General features: G+C 49.7%; 1 protein-coding gene across 5 annotated transcripts in view; it reads left to right on the top strand.

The window, feature by feature from the left end:
- LOC148146675 (neuropeptides capa receptor-like) overlaps positions 1 to 19,909 on the top strand; it is a 73,169-nt gene that overhangs the window by 44,986 nt on the left and 8,274 nt on the right. The window contains exons 3-4 of one of the 5 annotated variants that reach the window (XM_087998045.1): positions 13,118 to 13,425; positions 15,330 to 16,485. The exons of 1 other annotated variant lie outside the window; for it this stretch is intronic. In XM_087998045.1, the coding sequence (XP_087854171.1) occupies positions 13,350 to 13,425; positions 15,330 to 16,237 (984 nt within the window). In that variant the 5' untranslated portion in view covers positions 13,118 to 13,349 and the 3' untranslated portion in view covers positions 16,238 to 16,485. 3 more of the 5 variants (XM_087998043.1, XM_087998044.1, XR_015760612.1) reach the window with 3 other exon arrangements.

Here is a 19,909-nt window from a genome sequence, read left to right as displayed (position 1 = left end):
GAGGTTTACAGATCACTGCAGTGGGGTGGTGTACACAGTCCTACATGCGGGGAGGGTAACTGCTCCTGGTTTACATATCAATGCACTGGGGTGGTGTACACAGTCCTGCATGCTGGGAGGTTAAATGTTCCTGGTTTAAAGATCAATGCACTGGGGTGGGGTACACAGTCCTACATGCTGGGAGTGTAGCTGCTGCTGGGTTACACATCAAGGCCCTGGGGTGGGGTACACAGTCCTACATGCTGGGAGGGTAACTGCTCCTGGTTTACAGATCAATGCAGTGGGGTGGGGTACACAGCTCTACATGGTTGGAGTGTAGCTGCTCCACGTGGACAGTTGAATGCACTGGGGTGGTGTATACAGTCCGACATGCTGGGAGGGTAACTGCTCCTGGATTACAGATCAATGCCCTGGTTTGGTGTACACAGCCCTACATGCTGGGAGGGTAACTGCTCCTGGGTTACAGATCAATGCCCTGGTTTGGTGTACACAGCCCTACATGCTGGGAGGGTAACTGGTCGAGGTTTACAGATCAATGCACTGGTGTTGTGTACACAGTCCTACATGCGGGGAGGGTAACTGCTCCTGGTTTACAGATCAATGCAGTGGGGTGTTGTACAAAGTTCTACTTGCAGGGAGGGTAATGCTTCTGGTATACTGATCAATGCACTGGGGAGGTGTACACTGACCTACATGCTGGGAGGGTAACTGCTCCTGGCTTACAGATCAATGCAGTGGGGTGGTGTACACAATCCTACCTGCTGGGAGGGGAACTGCTCCTGGTTTGCAGATCAATGCACTGGGATGGGGTCCACAATCCTACACGCTGGGAGGCTAACTGCTCCTGGTTTACAGATCAATGCACTGGGGTGGTATACACAGTCCTACACGCTGGGAGGGTAACTGCTCCTGAGTTACAGATCAATGCCTTTAGGTGGTGTACACAGTCCTATATTCTTGGAGGGTATCCGCTCCTTGTATACACATGAATGCACTGGTATTCGGCACACAGCACTACAGGCAGTGAGTGTAACTGCTTCACACTTACAGATCAATGCACGAGGGTGGGACGCACAGTCCTACATGCTGGAAATGCATCTGATCCTGGTTTACAGATCAATGCACTAGTGTGGGGTACACAATCCGAAATGCTGGGAGGGTAATTGCTCCTGGTTTACAGATTAATGCAGTGGGGTGGGGTACAAAGTCCTACATGCTTGGAGTGTAGCTGCTCCACGTGTACAGTTGAATGCACTGGGGTAGTGTACACTGCCCTACATGCTGGGAGGGTAACTGCTCGAGGTTTACAGATAAATGCACTGGGGTGGTGTACACAGTCCTACATGCTGGGAGGGCAACTGATCCTCGTTTACAGATCAATGCACTTAGGTGGTATGCACAGCCCTACATGCTAGGAGGGTAAGTGCTCTTGGTATACAGATCAATGCACTGGGGTGGTGTGCACAATCCTATATTCTTGCAAGGTATCCGCTCCTTGTATACACATGAATGCACTGGTGTTCGGCACACAGCACTACATACAGGGAGTGTAACTGCTCCAAGCTGACAGATCAATGCACTGGGGTGGGATACAAAGTCCTACATGCTGGAAGTGCAACTGCTCCTCGTTTGCAGATCAATGCACTAGGGTGGGGCACACAGTACGACATGCTGGGAGGGTAACTGCTCCTGGTTTACAGATCAATGCAGTGGGGTGGTGTACAAAGTTCTACATGCGGGGAGGGTAACTGTTCCTGGTACACAGATTAATGCAGTGGGGTGGTGTACACAGACCTGCATGCTGGGAGGGTAATTGCTCGAGGTTTACAGATCACTGCAGTGGGGTGGTGTACACAGTCCTACATGCGGGGAGGGTAACTGCTCCTGGTTTACATATCAATGCACTGGGGTGGTGTACACAGTCCTGCATGCTGGGAGGTTAAATGTTCCTGGTTTAAAGATCAATGCACTGGGGTGGGGTACACAGTCCTACATGCTGGGAGTGTAGCTGCTGCTGGGTTACACATCAAGGCCCTGGGGTGGTGTACACAGTCCTACATGCTGGGAGGGTAACTGCTCCTGGTTTACAGATCAATGCAGTGGGGTGGTGTACAAAGTTCTACATGCGGGGAGGGTAACTGTTCCTGGTACACAGATCAATGCAGTGGGGTGGTGTACACAGTCCTGCATGCTGGGAGGGTAACTGCTCGAGGTTTACAGATCACTGCAGTGGGGTGGTGTACACAGTCCTACATGCGGGGAGGGTAACTGCTCCTGGTTTACAGATCAATGCACTGGGGTGGGGTACACAGTCCTACATGCTGGGAGGGTAACTGCTCGAAGTTTACAGATCAATGCACTGGGGTTGTGTGCACAGTCCTACATGCGGGGAGAGTAACTACTCCTGGGTTCCAGATCAATGCAGTGGGGTGGGGTACAAAGTTCTACATGCAGGGAGGGTATCCGCGCCCTGTATACACATGAATGCACTGGTGTTCGGCACACAGCACTATATGCAGGGAGTGTAACTGCTCCAAGCTTACATATCAATGCAATGGGGTGGGGTACACAGCTCTACATGGTTGGAGTGTAGCTGCTCCACGTGGACAGTTGAATGCACTGGGGTGGTGTATACAGCCCTACATGCTGGGAGGGTAACTGCTCCTGGATTACAGATCAATGCCCTGGTTTGGTGTACACAGCCCTACATGCTGGGAGGGTAACTGCTCGAGGTTTACAGATCAATGCACCGGGCTGGTGTACACATTCCTACATGCGGGGAGGGTAACTGCTCCTGGTTTACAGATCATTGCACTGACGTGGTGTACACAGTCCTACATGCTGGGATGACAGCTGCTATAGGTGTACAGGTCAATGCACTGGAGTGGTGTACGCAGTCCGACATGCTGGGAGGGGAACAGTTCCTGGTTTACCGATCAATTCACTGGGGTGGTGTACGCAGCCCGACATGCTGGGACGGTACCTGCTCCTGGGTTACTGATCAATGAACTAGGGTGGTGTACACAGTCTTACATGCTGGAATGGTATCTGCTCCTAGTTTATCAATCAATGCACTGGGTTGGTGCATACAATCCTACATGCTGAGCGGGTAAAAATTCCTGATTTTCAGATCAATGTACTGGGGTGGCGAAAACAGACCTACATGCTTGGAGGGTAACTGCTCTTGGTTTGCATATCAATGTACTGGGGCGGTACACACCGCTCGACATGCGGGGAGGGTAACTGCCCCTGGTTTACAGATCAATCACTGGGCTTCTGTACACAGTCCTACATGCTGGAAGGGTAACTGTTCCTGGTTTACAGATCAATGCACTGGGGTGGTGTACACAGTCCTACATGCTGGGATGGTAACTGATCCTGGTTTACAGATCAATGCACTGGGGTGGTTCACACCGCTCGACATGCGGGGAGGGTAACTGCGCCTGGTTTACAGATCAATGACTGGGGTTCTGTACACAGTCCTACATGCTGGAAGGGTAACTGTTCCTGGTTTACAGATCAATGCACTGGGGTGGTGTACACAGTCCTACATGCTGGGATGGTAACTGATCCTGGTTTACAGATCAATGCACTGGGGTGGGTATACACAGTCCTACATGCTGGGAGGGTAACTGCTCCTAGTTTACAGCTCAATGCACTACGGTGGTGTACACAGTCATACATGCTGAGCGGGTAAATGTTGCTGGTTTACAGATCATTGCACTGGGGTGGCGAAAACAGATCTACATGCTGGGAGGGTAACAGCGCCTGGGTTACAGGTCAATGCCCTTCCGTGGTGTACATAGTCCTACATGCTGGAGGGTAACTACCCCTGGGTGACAGGTCAATGCACTGGGGTGGTGTACACAGTCCTACATGCTGGGTGGGTAACTGCCCCTGGGTGACAGGTCAATGCACTGGGATGGTGTACATAGTCCTACATGCTGGGAGGGCAACTGCCCCTGGGTGACAGGTCAATGCACTGGGGTGGTGTACACAGTCCTACATGCTGGGAGAGTAACTGCTCCTGTCTTACTGGTCAATACACTGGGTTGGTGTATCCAGTCCTATATTCTTGGAGGCTATCCGCTCCTTGTATACACATGAATGCACTGGTGTTCGTCACACGGCACTACATGCAGGGAGTGCAACTGCTCCAAGCTTACAGATCAATGCACTGGGGTGGGATACACATTCCTGCATGCTGGGAGGGTAACTGCTCCATGTTTACAGATCAATGCACTGGGGTGGTCTACACAGTCCGACATGCTGGGTGGGTAACTGCTCGTAGTTTACAGATCAATGCACTGGGCTGGTGTACACAGTCCTCCATGCTGAGAGGGTAACTGCTCCAGGGTTACAAATCAATGCACTGGGATGGTGTACACATTCCTACATGCTGGGACGTTAACTTCTCCTGGTTGACAGATCAATGCACTGGAGTGGTGTACACAATCCTACATGCTGGGCGGGTAACTGCTCCTGGTTTACAGATCAATGCACTGGGGTAGTGTACACAGACCTACATGCTGGGATGGCAGCTGCTATAGGTGTACAGATCAAGGCACTGGAGTGGTGTACGCAGCTCTATATGCTGGGACGGCAACTGCTCCTGGTTTACAGATCAATTGACTGGAGTGGGTTACACAGTCCTACATGCTTGGGGGGTAACTGCTCTTGGTTTACAGATAAATGCACTGGGGTTGCGTACGCACTGTGTATGTGCTGTGAGTGTAACTGCTCCTGGGTTGCAGATCAATGCTCTGGGGTGGTGTACGCAGTCCTACATGCTGGGAGGGTAACTGCTCCTGGGATACAGACCCATGCAGTGGGGTGGTGTACACAGTCCTACACACGGGGAGGGTAACTGCTCCTGCTTTACAGATCAATGCACTGAGGTGTGAACACAGTCCTGCATGCTGGGAGGTTAACTGCTCCTGGTTTACAGATCATTGCACGAGGGTGGTGTACACAGCGCTACATGCAGGGAGGGTAACTGATCCTGGAGTACAGATTAATGCACTGGGGTACTGTACACAGTCCTACATGCTTGGAGAGTATCTGCTCCTGGTGTACAGATGAACGCACTGGGGTTCCGTACACAGCTCTCCATGCAGTGATGGTAACTGTTCCAGATGTACTGATAAATGCACTGCGGTGGTGCTCTCAGCTCTACTTGCCGGGAGGGTAGCTGCTGCTGGGTTGCAGATAAATGAACTGGGGTGGTGTACACAGTCCTATACGTTGGGAGGTTAACTGCTCTTGGGTTATAGATAAATGCACTTGTGTGGTGTACACAGTCCTACATGTTGGAATGGTATCTGCCCCTAGTTTATCAATCAATGCACTGGGGTGGTGTACACAGTCCTACACGCTGGGAGGGTATCTGCTCCTGGTTTACATATCATTGAACTGGGGTGGTGTACACAGTCCTACATTCTGGGAGGGTAACTTCTCCTGGTTTATCAATCAATGCACGAGGGTGGGGTACACAGCTGTACATGCCGAGAGTGTAGCTGCTCCACATGTACAGTTGAATGCACTGGGGTAGTGTACACAATCTTACACGCTGGGAGTGTAGCTGCTGCTGAGTTACAGATCAAGGCACTGGTGCAGTGTATACTGTCCTACATGCTGGGAGGTTAACTGCTCGAGGTTTACAGATCAATGCCCTGGGGTTGTGTACACAGTCCTCCATGCGGGGAGGGTAACTGCTCCTCGTTTACAGATCAATGCAGTGGGGTGGTGTACACTGTCCTATATGGTGGGACGGTAACTGCACCTCGTTTACAGATCAATGCACTGGAGTGGTATACACAGTCCTATATGCTGGGAGGGTAACGGCTTCTGAGTTACAGATCAATGCAGTGGGTGGTGTACACTGTCCTATATGGTGGGACGGTAACTGCACCTCGTTTACAGATCAATGCACTGGAGTGGTATACACAGTCCTATATGCTGGGAGGGTAACGGCTTCTGAGTTACAGATCAACGCACTGGGGTGGTGTACACAGTCCTATATTCTTGGAGGGTATCCACTCCTTGTATACACATGAATGCACTTGTGTTCGGCAAACAGCACCATATGCAGGGAGTGTAACTGCTCCAAGCTGACAGATCAATGCACTGGAGTGGGATACACAGTCCTACATGCTGGGAGGGTAACTGCTCCTGGTTTACAGATCAATGCAGTGGGGTGGTGTACAAAGTTCTGCATGCGGGGAGGGTAACTGCTCCTGGTATACAGATCAATGCACTGGGGTGGTGTACACAGTCCTGCATGCTGGGAGGTTAAATGTTCCTGGTTTAAAGATCAATGCACTGGGGTGGGGTACACAGTCCTACATCCTGGGAGTGTAGCTGCTGCTGGGTTACACATCAAGGCACTGGGGTGGTGTACACAGTCCTACATGCTGGGAGGGTAACTGCTCCTGGTTTACAGATCAATGCACTGGGGTGGGGTACACAGTCCTATATGCTGGGGGGGGTAAATGCTTCCAGTTTACAGATCAATGCACTGGGTTGGGATGCACAGTCCTACATGCGGGGAGGGTAACTGCTCCTGGGTTCCAGATCAATGCACTGGGGTGGGATACACAACTCTTCTTGTTGTGAGGGTTACTGCTCCTGGCTTACAGATCAATGCAGTGGGGTGGGGTACAAAGTTCTACATGCGGGGAGGCTATCAACTCCCTGTATACACATGAATGCACTGGTGTTCGGCTCACAGCACTATATGCAGGGAGTGTAACTGCTCCAAGCTGACAGATCAATGCAATGGGGTGGGGTACACAGCTCTACATGGTTGGAGTGTAGCTGCTCCACGTGGACAGTTGAATGCACTGGGGTGGTGTATACAGTCCGACATGTTGGGAGGGTAACTGCTCCTGGATTACAGATCAATGCCCTGGTTTGGTGTACACAGCCCTACATGCTGGGAGGGTAACTGCTCGAGGTTTACAGATCAATGCACTGGTGTTGTGTACACAGTCCTACATGCGGGGAGGGTAACTGCTCCTGGTTTACAGATCAATGCAGTGGGGTGTTGTACAAAGTTCTACTTGCAGGGAGGGTAATGCTTCTGGTATACTGATCAATGCACTGGGGAGGTGTACACTGACCTACATGCTGGGAGGGTAACTGCTCCTGGCTTACAGAACAATGCAGTGGCGTGGTGTACACAATCCTACCTGCTGGGAGGGGAACTGCTCCTGGTTTGCAGATCAATGCACTGGGATGGGGTCCACAGTCCTACATGCTGGGAGGGCAACTGATCCTCGTTTACAGATCAATGCACTGAGGTTGTATGCAGAGTCCTACATGCTGGGAGGGTAAGTGCTCTTGGTATACAGATCAATGCACTGGGGTGGTGTACACAGTCCTATATTCTTGCAAGGTATCCACTCCTTGTATACACATGAATGCACTGGTGTTCGGCACACAGCACTACATGCAGGGAGTGTAACTGCTCCAAGCTGACAGATCAATGCACTGATGTGGGATACTCAGTCCTACACGCTGGAAGTGCAACTGCTCCTCGCTTACAGATCAATGCACTAGGGTGGGGCACACAGTCCTACATGCCGGGAGGGTAATTGCTCCTGGTTTACAGATTAATGCAGTGGGGTGGGGTACAAAGTCCTACATGCTTGGAGTGTAGCTGCTCCACGTGTACAGTTGAATGCACTGGGGTAGTGTACACTGCCCTACATGCTGGGAGGGTATCTGCTCGAGGTTTACAGATAAATGCACTGGGGTTGTGTGCACAGTCCTACATGCAACGAGTGTAACTGCCCCTGGTGTACAGATCAATGCAGTGGGGTGGTGTACACTGTCCTATATGGTGGGACGGTAACTGCTCCTGTTTGCAGGTCAATGCAGTGGGGTGATGTACACAGTCCTACATGCTGGGAGGGCAACTGATCCTCGTTTACAGATCAATGCACTTAGGTGGTATGCACAGCCCTACATGCTGGGAGGGTAAGTGCTCTTGGTATACAGATCAATGCACTGGGGTGGTGTGCACAGTCCTATATTCTTGCAAGGTATCCGCTCCTTGTATACACGTGAATGCACTGGTGTTCGGCACACAGCACTACATGCAGGGAGTGTAACTGCTCCAAGCTGACAGATCAATGCACTGGGGTGGGATACACAGTCCTACATGCTGGAAGTGCAACTGCTCCTCGTTTGCAGATCAATGCACTAGGGTGGGGAACACAGTCCTACATGCTGGGAGGGTAACTGCTCCTGGTTTACAGATCAATGCAGTGGGGTGGTGTACAAAGTTCGACATGCGGGGAGGGTAACTGTTCCTGGTACACAGATCAATGCAGTGGGGTGGTGTACACAGTCCTGCATGCTGGGAGGGTAACTGCTCGAGGTTTACAGATCACTGCAGTGGGGTGGTGTACACAGTCCTACATGCGGGGAGGGTAACTGCTCCTGGTTTACAGATCAATGCACTGGGGTGGTGTACATAGTCCTGCATGCTGGGAGGTTAAATGTTCCTGGTTTAAAGATCAATGCACTGGGGTGGGGTACACAGTCCTACATGCTGGGAGTGTAGCTGCTGCTGGGTTACACATCAAGGCACTGGGGTGGTGTACACAGTCCTACATGCTTGGAGGGTAATTGCTCCTGGTTTACAGATCAATGCAGTGGGGTGGTGTACAAAGTTCTACATGCGGGGAGGGTAACTGTTCCTGGTACACAGATCAATGCAGTGGGGTGGTGTACACAGTCCTGCATGCTGGGAGGGTAACTGCTCGAGGTTTACAGATCACTGCAGTGGGGTGGTGTACACAGTCCTACATGCGGGGAGGGTAACTGCTCCTGGTTTACAGATCAATGCACTGGGGTGGGGTACACAACTGTTCTTATTGTGAGGGTTACTGCTCCTGGCTTACAGATCAATGCAGTGGGGTGGGGTACAAAGTTCTACATGCAGGGAGGGTATCCGCGCCCTGTATACACATGAATGCACTGGTGTTCGGCACACAGCACTATATGCAAGGAGTGTAACTGCTCCAAGCTTACAGATCAATGCAATGGGGTGGCGTACACAGCTCTACATGGTTGGAGTGTAGCTGCTCCACGTATACAGTTGAATGCACTGGGTTGGTGTATACAGTCCTACATGCTGGGAGGGTAACTGGTCGAGTTTTACATGTCAATGCCCTGGTTTGGTGTACACAGTCCTGCATGCTGGGTGGGTAACTGCTCGAGGTTTACAGATCAATGCACTGGGGTTGTGTACACAGTCCTACATGCTGGGAGGGCAACTGATCCTCGTTTACAGATCAATGCACTTGGGCGGTACACACAATCCTACATGCTGGGAGGCTAAGCGCTCTTGGTATACAGGTCAATTCACTGGCGTGGGGTACACAGTCCTATATTCTTGCAGGATATCCGCTCCTGGTATACACATGAATGCACTGGTGTGCGGTACACAGCTCTACATGCTTGGAGTGTAACTGCTCCACGTGTACAGTTGAATGCACTGGGGTGGTGTACACTGTCCTACATGCGAGGATGGTAACGGCTCCTGGTTTACAGATCAATGCAGTGGGGTGGTGTAGACAGTCCTACATGCTGGGAGGATATCTGCTCCTGGTTTAATTATCAATGCACTGGGGCAGTGTACACAGTCCTACATGCGGGTATGGTAACGGCTCCTGGTTTACAGATCAATGCAGTGGGGTGGTGTACAAAGTTCTACATGCGGGGAGGGTAACTGCTCGTGGTTTACAGATCAATGCAGTGGGGTGGGGTACACAGCTCTACGTGCTTGGAGTGTAGCTGCTCCACGTGTACAGTTGAATGCACTGGGTAGTGTACACAGTCCTACATGCTGGGAGTGTAGCTGCTGCTGGGTTACAGATCAATGCACTGGTGTGGTGTAGACAGTCCTACATGCTGGGAGGATAACTGCTCCTGGTTTAATTATCAATGCACTGGGGCAGTGTACACAGTCCTACATGCTGGGAGGGTAACTACTCCTGGTTTACAGATCAATACACTGGTGTGGTGTTCACAGTCCTACATGCTGGTAGGGTAACTGCCCTGGGTTCACAGATCAATACACTGGGGTGGGGTACACAGATCTACATGCTTGGAGTGTAACTGCTCCACGTGCACAGTTGAATGCTCTGTCGTCATGTACACAGTCCTACATGCTGGGAGTGTAGCTGCTGCTGGGTTACAGATCAAGGCACTGGTCTGGTGTATTAGATTAGATTACTTACAGTGTGGAAACAGGCCCTTCGGCCCAACAAGTCCACACCGACCCGCCGAAGCGTAACCCACCCATACCCCTACATTTACCCCCTTTACCTAACTCTACGGGCAATTTAGCATGGCCAATTCACCTGACTTGCACATCTTTGGACTGTGGGAGGAAACCGGAGCACCCGGAGGAAACCCACGCAGACACGGGGAGAACGTGTATACAGTCCTACATGCTGGTAGGGTAACTGCTCGTGGTATACAGATCAATGCAGTGGGGTGGTGTACGCAGTACTACATGCTGGGAGGGTAAGTGCTCCTGGTATACAGGTAAATGCAATGGGCTGGGGTACACAGTCCGATATTCTTGGAGGGTATACGCTCCTTGTATACACATGAATGCACTGGTGTTCGGCACACTGCACTACATGCAGGGAGTGCAACTGATGCAAGCTTCCAGATCAATGCACTGGGGTCGGGTACACAGCTCTACATGCTTGGAGTTTAGCTACTCCACGTGTACAGTTCAATGCACTGGGGTGGTGTACACAGTCCTACATGCGGGAAGGGTACCTGCTCTTGGTTTACAGATCAATGCAGTGGGGTGGTGTACAAAGTTCAACATGCGGGGAGGGTAACTGATCCGGGTAGACAGATCAATGCACTGGGGTGATGTACACTGTCCTATATGGTAGGTGGGTAAGTGCTCTTCGTTTACAGACCAAGCACTGGGGTAGTGAACACAGTCCTACATGCTGGAAGGTTAAATGCTCCTGGTTTACAGATCAATGCACTCGGGTGGAGTACACAGTCGTACATGCTGGGAGGGTAACTGCTCCTGGATTGCAGATCAATGCACTGGGGTGGTGTACGCAGTCGTACATGCCGGGAGGGTAACTGCTCCTGGTGGTTTACAGATCAATGCACTGGGGTGGGGTACACAGTCCTACATGCTGGGAGGGTAACTGCTATTGGTTTACATATCAATGCACTGGTGTGGTGTACGCAGTCCTACATGCGGAGTGGATAACTGCTCCTGGTTTACAGATCAATGCACTGGGATGGTGTACACAGTCGTACATGCGGAGTGGATAACTGCTCCTGGTTTACAGATCAATGCACTGGGCTGGTGTACGCAGTCCTACATGCGGAGTGGGTAACTACTCCTGGTTTACAGATCAATGCACAGGGGCGGTGTACAGAGTCGTACATGCGGAGTGGGTAACTGCTCCTGGTTTACAGATCAATGCACTGGGGTGGGGTACACAGTCCTATATGCTGGGAGGGTAACTGCTATTTGTTTACATATCAATGCACTGGTGTGGTGCACGCAGTCCTACATGCGGAGTGGGTAACCGCTCCTGGTTTACAGATCAATGCACTGGGATGGTGTACACAGTCGTACATGCGGAGTGGATAACTGCTCCTGGTTTACATATCAATGCTCTGGGGTGGTGTACGCAGTCCTACATGCGGAGTGGGTAACTGCTCCTGGTTTACAGATCAATGCACAGGGGCGGTGTACACAGTCCTACATGCGGAGTGGGGAACTGCTCGTGGTTTACGGATCAATTCACTGGGGTCTTATACACAGTGCTACTTGCTGGGAGGGTAACTGCTCCTGGTTTACAGATCAATGCACTGTGTTGGAGTACATAGTCCCAAATACTGGGACGGTAACTGCTGCTGGCTTTCGGATCAATATTCTGTGTTGGGGTACACAGTCTTACATGCTGGGATGGTAACTGCTCCTGGTTTACACATCAATGCACTGGGGTGGTGTTAACAGTCCTGCATGCTGGTAGGGGAACTGCTGCTGGTTTACAAACCAACACACGGGGGGTGGGGTACACAGCTCTACGTGCTGGAAGGTTAACTGTTCCTAGTTTACAGATCAATATAGTGGGGTGTTGTACACAGTCCTAAATGCTGGGAGGTTAACGGCTCCTGGTTTACAGATCAATGCACTGGGTTGCTGTGCACAATCCTACATTCGGGGAGGGTAACTGCTCCTGGTTTACACATCAATGCACTGCGGTGGGGTACACAGCCAAACATGCTGGGAGGGTAACTGCTCTTGGTTTTCAGATCAATGAGGAGAAAGTGAGGTCTGCAGATGCTGGAGATCAAAGTTGAAACTTTATTGCTGGAACAGCACAGCAGGTCAGGCAGCATCCTTTCCTGAAGAAGGGCCTGTGCCCGAAACGTCGAATCTCCTGTTCCCTGGATGCTGCCTGACCTGCTGTGCTGTTCCAGCAAAAAAGTTTCAAATTTCAGATCAATGCACTGACGTGGTGTACACAGTCCTATATGCAGGAGGGTAACTGCTCCTGGGTTTCAGATCAATGCATTGGGGTTGTGTACACAGTTCTACATGTTGGGAGGGTAACTGCTCCTGGTTTACAGATCAATGCACTGGGGTGGTGCACACAGTCCTACATTCTGGGAGTGTGACGGCTAATGGTCTACAGATCAATGCACTGGGGTGGGGTACAAGGTCCTACATGCTGGGAGGGTAACTGCTCCTGGTTTACAGATCAATGCACTGGGGTGTGGTACACAGTCCTACATGCTCGGAGGGTAACTGCGCCTCTTTTACTGATTAATTCACGGTGATTACTGCACTGTTCATTGTGATGGTCAGACTAACTGGTTGAGGTTCATTGATAATGCAATGGTGCAGTCCGTGCAGCTCCACATACTGAATCGATATTTCTTTCAGGTTCACACATTAGTGCACTGCTGAATTCTGCAGAGCTCCCGGTTCTGGACAGATATCTGGTCCGGGTTTATAGAACAATGCACTGCTTTGGTCTACACAGCTCCCCGTATTCCTGTGTAGCAGCTTTGAAATGCTGAATGTTCCCTTCCATTTCCTGTGTTACAGGTATGAGAGATTACAAGATCTGCTCCAATCGCTGAGTAACAGCCTCCAATGGGCGAATGGCCTCATTCTGTTCCTGTTTAAAACTCTTGATGGGCTGAATAGCCTGCTTCAGTATCGGTGCAGTTGTGAATGGTGCTGAATATTTTGAAACCATCAGTGAATAGCCCACTTCTGACTTTATGATGGAGGGAAGGCCATTGATGCTGCAGCTGTTACTAGCCCACAGTGCCTCATGGATGGCCAGTTTCCATGTGCTCAGTCCTTTGGAAGTATATCCTACTTCACAGGAGGGAGTGCCACATCACACAGTGAGCAGTACGCCTAATATGATTTATCTCTCCATCCCAGAGTCTCTCAGCCTCATTCGTGATGAAGGTCTGCTGCCCGAGACGGTGATTTTCCTGCTCCTCGATGCTGCCTGACCTGCTGTGCTTTTCCAGAAACACACTAATCTTGAGTATGTGAAATATGGGCCTGAGACTGTGCCTCCACCAGGACTGTGTGCTGGCTGCTCCTACAGATACTGTCAGAGACAGATCCATCTGGGACAAGGAGTTTGGTGAGAATATTTCCCCCAGTCTGGCTGTTGTGTATTGAAGCCTGTCCCTGCTCAGGCAGCGGTGGGCCTGTGGGGACACTCCTGGTGATGGACATTGAAGTCTCACACCCAGAGGACGGTCTGTGCCCTTATCACCGTCAGTGCTTCCTCTGATTTGTTTCCAACATCGAGGGGAACTGAGTTATCACCGAGAGGAGAGGTGGGAGGGGCAGGAGATAACCACCCTCAGGCGATTTCCTTGAACATGATCTGTTACCATGAGATTTCCTGGGTTCTGGAATCATGTTCGGGAATTGCAGGGTAACTCCTTCCCTGACTGTACCCCAGGGAGTCCACGTCACTGGTGGGTCTGTCCTGCCGGTGGGACAGGATATACCCAGGGATGGTGATGGGGTTTCATGAAACATTCTGGGTGAGCACAGTGGCACAGTGGTTAGCACTGCTGCCTCACAGCTCCAGAGACCCGGGTTCAATTCAGCCTCGGGTGACTGACTGTGTGGAGTTTGCACATTCTCCCCATATCGGCGTGGGTTTCATCTGGGTGGTCCGGGGGTTTCCTCCCACAGTCCAAAGATGTGCACGTTAAGTGAATTGGCCATGGGAAATTGTCCATAGGGTTCGGTGAAGGAGTAAATGTAGGAGAATGCGTCTGGGTGGGTTGGTCTTCGCCGGGTCGGTGTGGACTTGTTGAGCCAAAGGGCTTGTTTCCACACTGAAAGTAATATAATATAATCTAATCTAAATTATCCAATCAGGCCTTATCCTGTGAGTATAACGGTGTCGGACTGTTTCCTGACTGGGACCGTGGTGCTGGAAAAGCACAGCAGGTCAGGCAGCATTCGAGGACCATGGGAAAGTATGTTTCAGGCTTAATCCCTTCATCAGGAATGAGGCTTGTGGGCAGAGGGTCTGAGAGATAAATGGGAGGGGGCTGGGCAGGAGCTGGGGCTGGGGGGAAGGGAGCTGGGACTGTGATCGGGAGATGGAGATGGGGAGAGGTGATAGGTCAGAGAGGATGGGGGAAGGTCATGGACAGGTCAAAGAGTTCCCCGGAACGTTCTGTCCCCAACATTCTATAACTGCCATTCCCCGGAACGTTCTGTCCGCGACATTCTATACCTGACATTCCCAGGAAAGTACTCTCCCTGACATTCTTTGTGAACGGCTGGACGTCAGTGAATTGAAAAAAACGATAAGATCCCGAGGGAAGGAATACGTTTTCCCTGCGTTTAAGTTTCTCCACGTCACAGGATCGACCGCAATTTAGACCAAAATACAGAAATCCCCAAAATCCATTTGTCTTCAGGAAACTGGGAGAGAATCCTTCAGGACAGCAACGTTTCCACCCTCCGTATTAGGAACTGGGAAGGAGTGACCCGTGTCTGCTCTCGAGTGATCGAGTGTGTGGGAATGTTCTAGAAACCATCTGTCCTTATGGATGTGTCTCTGTGTGTTTGGGGAGGGAGGGTTTCTTGTGGTTTATGTCACATTTTTGTCAGTAATTCCAATCTTCCCATTTGTTATTCCAGCTCCAATTATTTTACTAAATCCTTGAATACAGGGAGACATTTGAAAATCTCACTGGGTCCCCGATCAAACGGGTCTCTTTGCCTCCAGGCTGATGGATAATGGGTTTGTTTTCCTTCCTCACAGTTAATGTAGTGACCATCTACGTCCTGCTTTATAAAGATTGTGGATTGTCTCCATGTGTCCGACGTTACCTGGGGGCCATGGCAGCGGCGGATCTCCTGGTCATTGTCCTCGACCTGATCCTGAGACACATTCCCATTGTTTATTGGGAACAGTTTTATTTCCTGAGGGACTCCGTCCCCGTGTGTAATATCCACGCCATCCTGCTTTATGCAGCCACTGACTGCTCTGTCTGGTTCACCGTCACTTTCACCTTTGATCGGTTTGTGGCCATTTGTTGCCAGAAGCTGAAAAGTAAATATTGCAGTGAGAAGACGGCGGCTGTGGTTCTGGGAGCAGTGACTGTGCTGAGCTGTTTAAAGAACATTTCCTGGTATTTTATTCTCACGGCTCGGTATTTGGTGTTGAACCTCCCTTGGTTTTGTGATGTAACAGACGCTGTTCTATCCTCCAGTGTCTGGGTCACGATCGAGTTCCTCCACCACATTCTAACCCCGTGTGTCCCATTTCTCCTGGTTCTGCTGCTCAATGTTCTCACCGTCAGACACATTTTAGTGACGAGCAGAGCCCGCAGGAGACTCCGTGCTCACACCAATTGTGCTCAGTCTGACACAGAAATGAGAAACCGAAAGAAGTCCATCATTTTATTATCTGTGATCTCGGCCAATTTCATCCTGTTATGGTCAACGTTAATGCTGTATTTTATATGGTACCGGATGTATAATATTGGGTATGGGTCTGTGTATCTCCATCCCCTTGTGCAAGAATTGGGTTTCATGCTGCAGCTCCTCAGTTGCTGCACAAACACCGCGATTTATGCCGTGACCCAGACTAAGTTCAGGCAGCAGCTGAAGAATGTGCTGAAATATCCCTTCACCCAGATACAACCTTCAATCAAATTCCCTCATTAATCAAACCATCCAGGATTTTCTCATTTCAGTCCAGTGTTTCAGCGGTGGAGCAGCCTGTCACTGTGGTAACATAGTGAGGGTAGCGCTGGTTTGTCTATCCTTATCCCCCAGGGGTTACAGGGACACATTTCAATATTTCTCACAATTCAGGGGCTAGTGAGAAAAGGCACCATCCCACTGATTGTATCCATCACTTCCATTTGTAAACAACAAAAATGTTGATTAAAGCGTGCCGAGCAGCAGAGTGACCAATGTTGTTGTGTGTCTTTGTGCTGGAGAAGCTGAGCTGGAGAGAGACAGACTCAGCTCCAAGTCCTGGTCCTCAGGGAAGGGGAGGCCACTGGGCCCTGAGCTCAGGAGCTGGGTTTAACTCCTTCTGTCCCTGCTTTCCCTTCTGCGTCTCCCACTCCAACTTGGCTATCAGAAGAATTCACCTTGTTGTATCATATACATTGTGTAGAGCTGTTTGTCTAAGCATAAATATTGTTTTGCATTCGAGCTGATCTGTTTACACGTAAATATTACTGTGCATCAAACTATCTCGGTTTATTTAATTTTTTTTGTATGGGAACTGTTTGTTTTTAAACACAAATATTGTTGTGGATGGGAAGTGTCCATGTTTATATTTAAATCCTGTTTTGTTTTGGAGAATTTAATGCTTTTTCATAAATATTGTTGTGCATTGGAATTGATATCAATTATATCCCAGACCACAACAACTTGCTGTATCAAAACATCTGCCCCCTTGATACCTTTTGCTCAATTCGATGGGCCCTGATATCATCAGCAACAGCACATTTGCCTTGTGTGTCAGAGAGAGTAGTTGCATTTCACTTAAACCCTTCCTCAATATCATTAAGAAGTGATTAATCAAAGAAACGACATGTTTTTACATTTCAACCAAATAAAATAAAATTTTGTACAAAGTTAGAAAGATAGAATAATCTGCAGTGTATATGTCCAGTCTGTTTCCCTTCAGTGTTAAAAATCACACAACACCAGGCGTGATTTTTAACTCTGTACACCCCAGTCCAACACCGGCATCTCCAAAGCATCCCTTCAGTGTTGTTTGGATTTGTTTGGACTGGGAACAGGGACTGCTGTTTAGAAATAATTGTATGAACAACAAAAAGGAATTTAAAAAATAATCCCTGGAATTTCTGCGAAGCTTCTGAAGTCTGCTCTGACCCCACTAGAGGGCAGACTATTGTAAACTCCCTATGGAGCAGTCAGGCAGAATCACAGCAAAGAGCTCTGACGCCACTAGAGGGCAGACTATTGTAAACACCACATGGCGCAGTCAGACAGACTCACGGCAATGTGCTCTGACCCCACTAGAGGACAGAATATTGTAAACTCACCATGGAGCAGTCAGACAGACACACAGCAAGGTGCTCTGACCCCACTAGAGGGCAGACTATTGCAAACTCCCCATGGAGCAGTCAGGCAGATTCTGGACATAGATCAGAATAAAATTACATTAAATGTATGCACTGAAGAATACAGGATGATTGACTTGCTGACCATCACAGCGACATTGAAATACACAGACATCACTGCAGAGCAGTTGACCAGAGGCTAGAAACATTAATAGGAACGCACAGCAAGATCCCACAAGCAGCACTCTAACCCCAAACACATCGTAGATGATGCTGGTTAACGTTTGACGTATTTTTGTCAAATCCCAAGGCCCCAGTTACCTTATCCCCAGGCTTCAAACTTGTTCAAAAATGACAAGGCTGCAATCTGATAGGACCCGGTTACCTAGAGGTCCCGGTAAACGCCAGCGCCCTCCCCAGAGAGAGGAGATTAAACCTCTGGGTAATACACAGACAAAACTCACCTGGGCCCAACAGGCTGCAGCCTGTCAAACAGGCCTCAGGACTGCGCTCCCCCTCTGGACAAAGTTCTTGTTTGAAGGTTTCCTGCTCCCAAACACACACTTTTCAGATCGTCAAGTGGCCAGGAAGATCCCTTTGGGAGGAAAGAGGCAGCATTAACGGGAAGGCTGAGCAGGAAAATCTTTCGCAGGGAGAAAGCACAGCAAGATCCAAGGTTTTCCCCTCTCAAAGTAAAAAGACAGTTTCTCAGCAACATCCAAACACAAACACGTCGGGTGATGAGTTGAGTTTTCATGTTGAAAAGTTTTTAAAATCACGGTTTAGCTGATTCAAACACTCACTGCCTGCAATGATGGCATTAGGGCAACTGATGCACAGCAAGATCCCACAAGTGACAGTGCTGCAGAAGCTCAATAATCTGATCATTTTTATTTCCAGTTTAATTATTTCCTGTCACCCCAGGATCAAACATTGCAGCTATTTCACAATCTCACACTGCCCCTCTCTCTCTCTCCTGGTTCTCTTGCTCTCACCATTTTCCATTTCTTTATTTTACTCTCTTTCTCTCCATGTCGAATTCGATCATCCTGCCCTCTCTATGACCCACTTTCCTCTGATAGTGTGACAATTCTTTCTGGAGGGTCAGATATTTTGGGTTACAATTCCCTCCTGAGGGAGTCCTGTCTCCCAGATCCTGGGGTTTTCACCTGTTTGTGTCATCAATGCCCCGGTGACTTTAACTCCAGGCTTAAAACCCGTTTTAAAAACGACAAGGCCGTGATCTGACAGGACCCAGTTAACCAGAGGCCCCGACAAACCAGGCTCCAACACACACACCACCCACCCCCACCCCCAGAGGAGATGAAACCTCGGGGGAATAAACAGACGCCCACTCACCTGGGACCGCGGGCTGAAGCCTGGCCAACAGGCCTCAGGCCTATGCTCCACGTCCTCTGGATGTTGTTCTTGTCCAAGGCTTTCCTGGGCCCCAGGCATTTTGGATCTTTACTTTCCTGCTTTCCCAGCAAAAGTTCCTCGGGATAAAAGAAAGAAGAGATGAATTGGTGGGGGGCCGGGGGAGCGAGAACTGTGTGATGCAAAATTACACAGCAAGATCCCAGTTTAAACACAATCCCACCACTCCCTTCCCCCATCCCCAATGCATTGACAACATCATAGCAACATCAAAATACAAACAAATCATAAGAAAGCAATTAACCAGAGGCTGGAAACATTATTAAACACACACACACACACACACACACACACTCACTCTGTCTCAACCAGACAGGGAGGGCTGCTCACTCTCCATACAGAGAGAGAACAGGGTTGGAGAATGAATCTGACCAATTCCTTGTGCACATTTATTCTGGGTGAGGTGTTAGTGGAGCCCACCCCTGCCCTCTCTGACACGTTGCATCGTCTGTCAGTCTGCTTCCTGGGGAGGGCTCTGACTGATTGACGTGTTCATTCTCAGGGCAGGAGCCTTGTGGGATCTTGCTGCCCACTGAGATGTTAATTCTGGGGCAACAAAGCGTTATCTTTCCCAGTTGCTAGAAGTCTTTTTTTAAAGCCTTATTAGTTGTGTCAGTGCAGTTTGAAAATATTAATGATTTTTTCCACATTAGCGTCTCAGAGCCTGACGGAGGTAGGCTTCCTGAGACACACACACAGGGCTTGGAATGGAGAGGGGGATATTTACTGAGGATTGTTTGGGATTTTCCTGCTGTATGTGTGATTCCAGAATTAATCTCTGTCTCTGTCCCTGTCTGTCTGTCTCTCTGTGTGTGTCTCTCTCTCATTCTCTTTCTCTCCGTCTCTCTCCCTCTCT

Source organism: Chiloscyllium plagiosum, unplaced genomic scaffold (genome assembly GCF_037043375.1).
Source record: "Chiloscyllium plagiosum isolate Xiang-an unplaced genomic scaffold, Cpla_swu_hap1 HiC_scaffold_20, whole genome shotgun sequence".
NCBI lineage: Eukaryota > Metazoa > Chordata > Chondrichthyes > Orectolobiformes > Hemiscylliidae > Chiloscyllium > Chiloscyllium plagiosum.
This window is presented reverse-complemented; position numbering and strand designations above follow the sequence as displayed.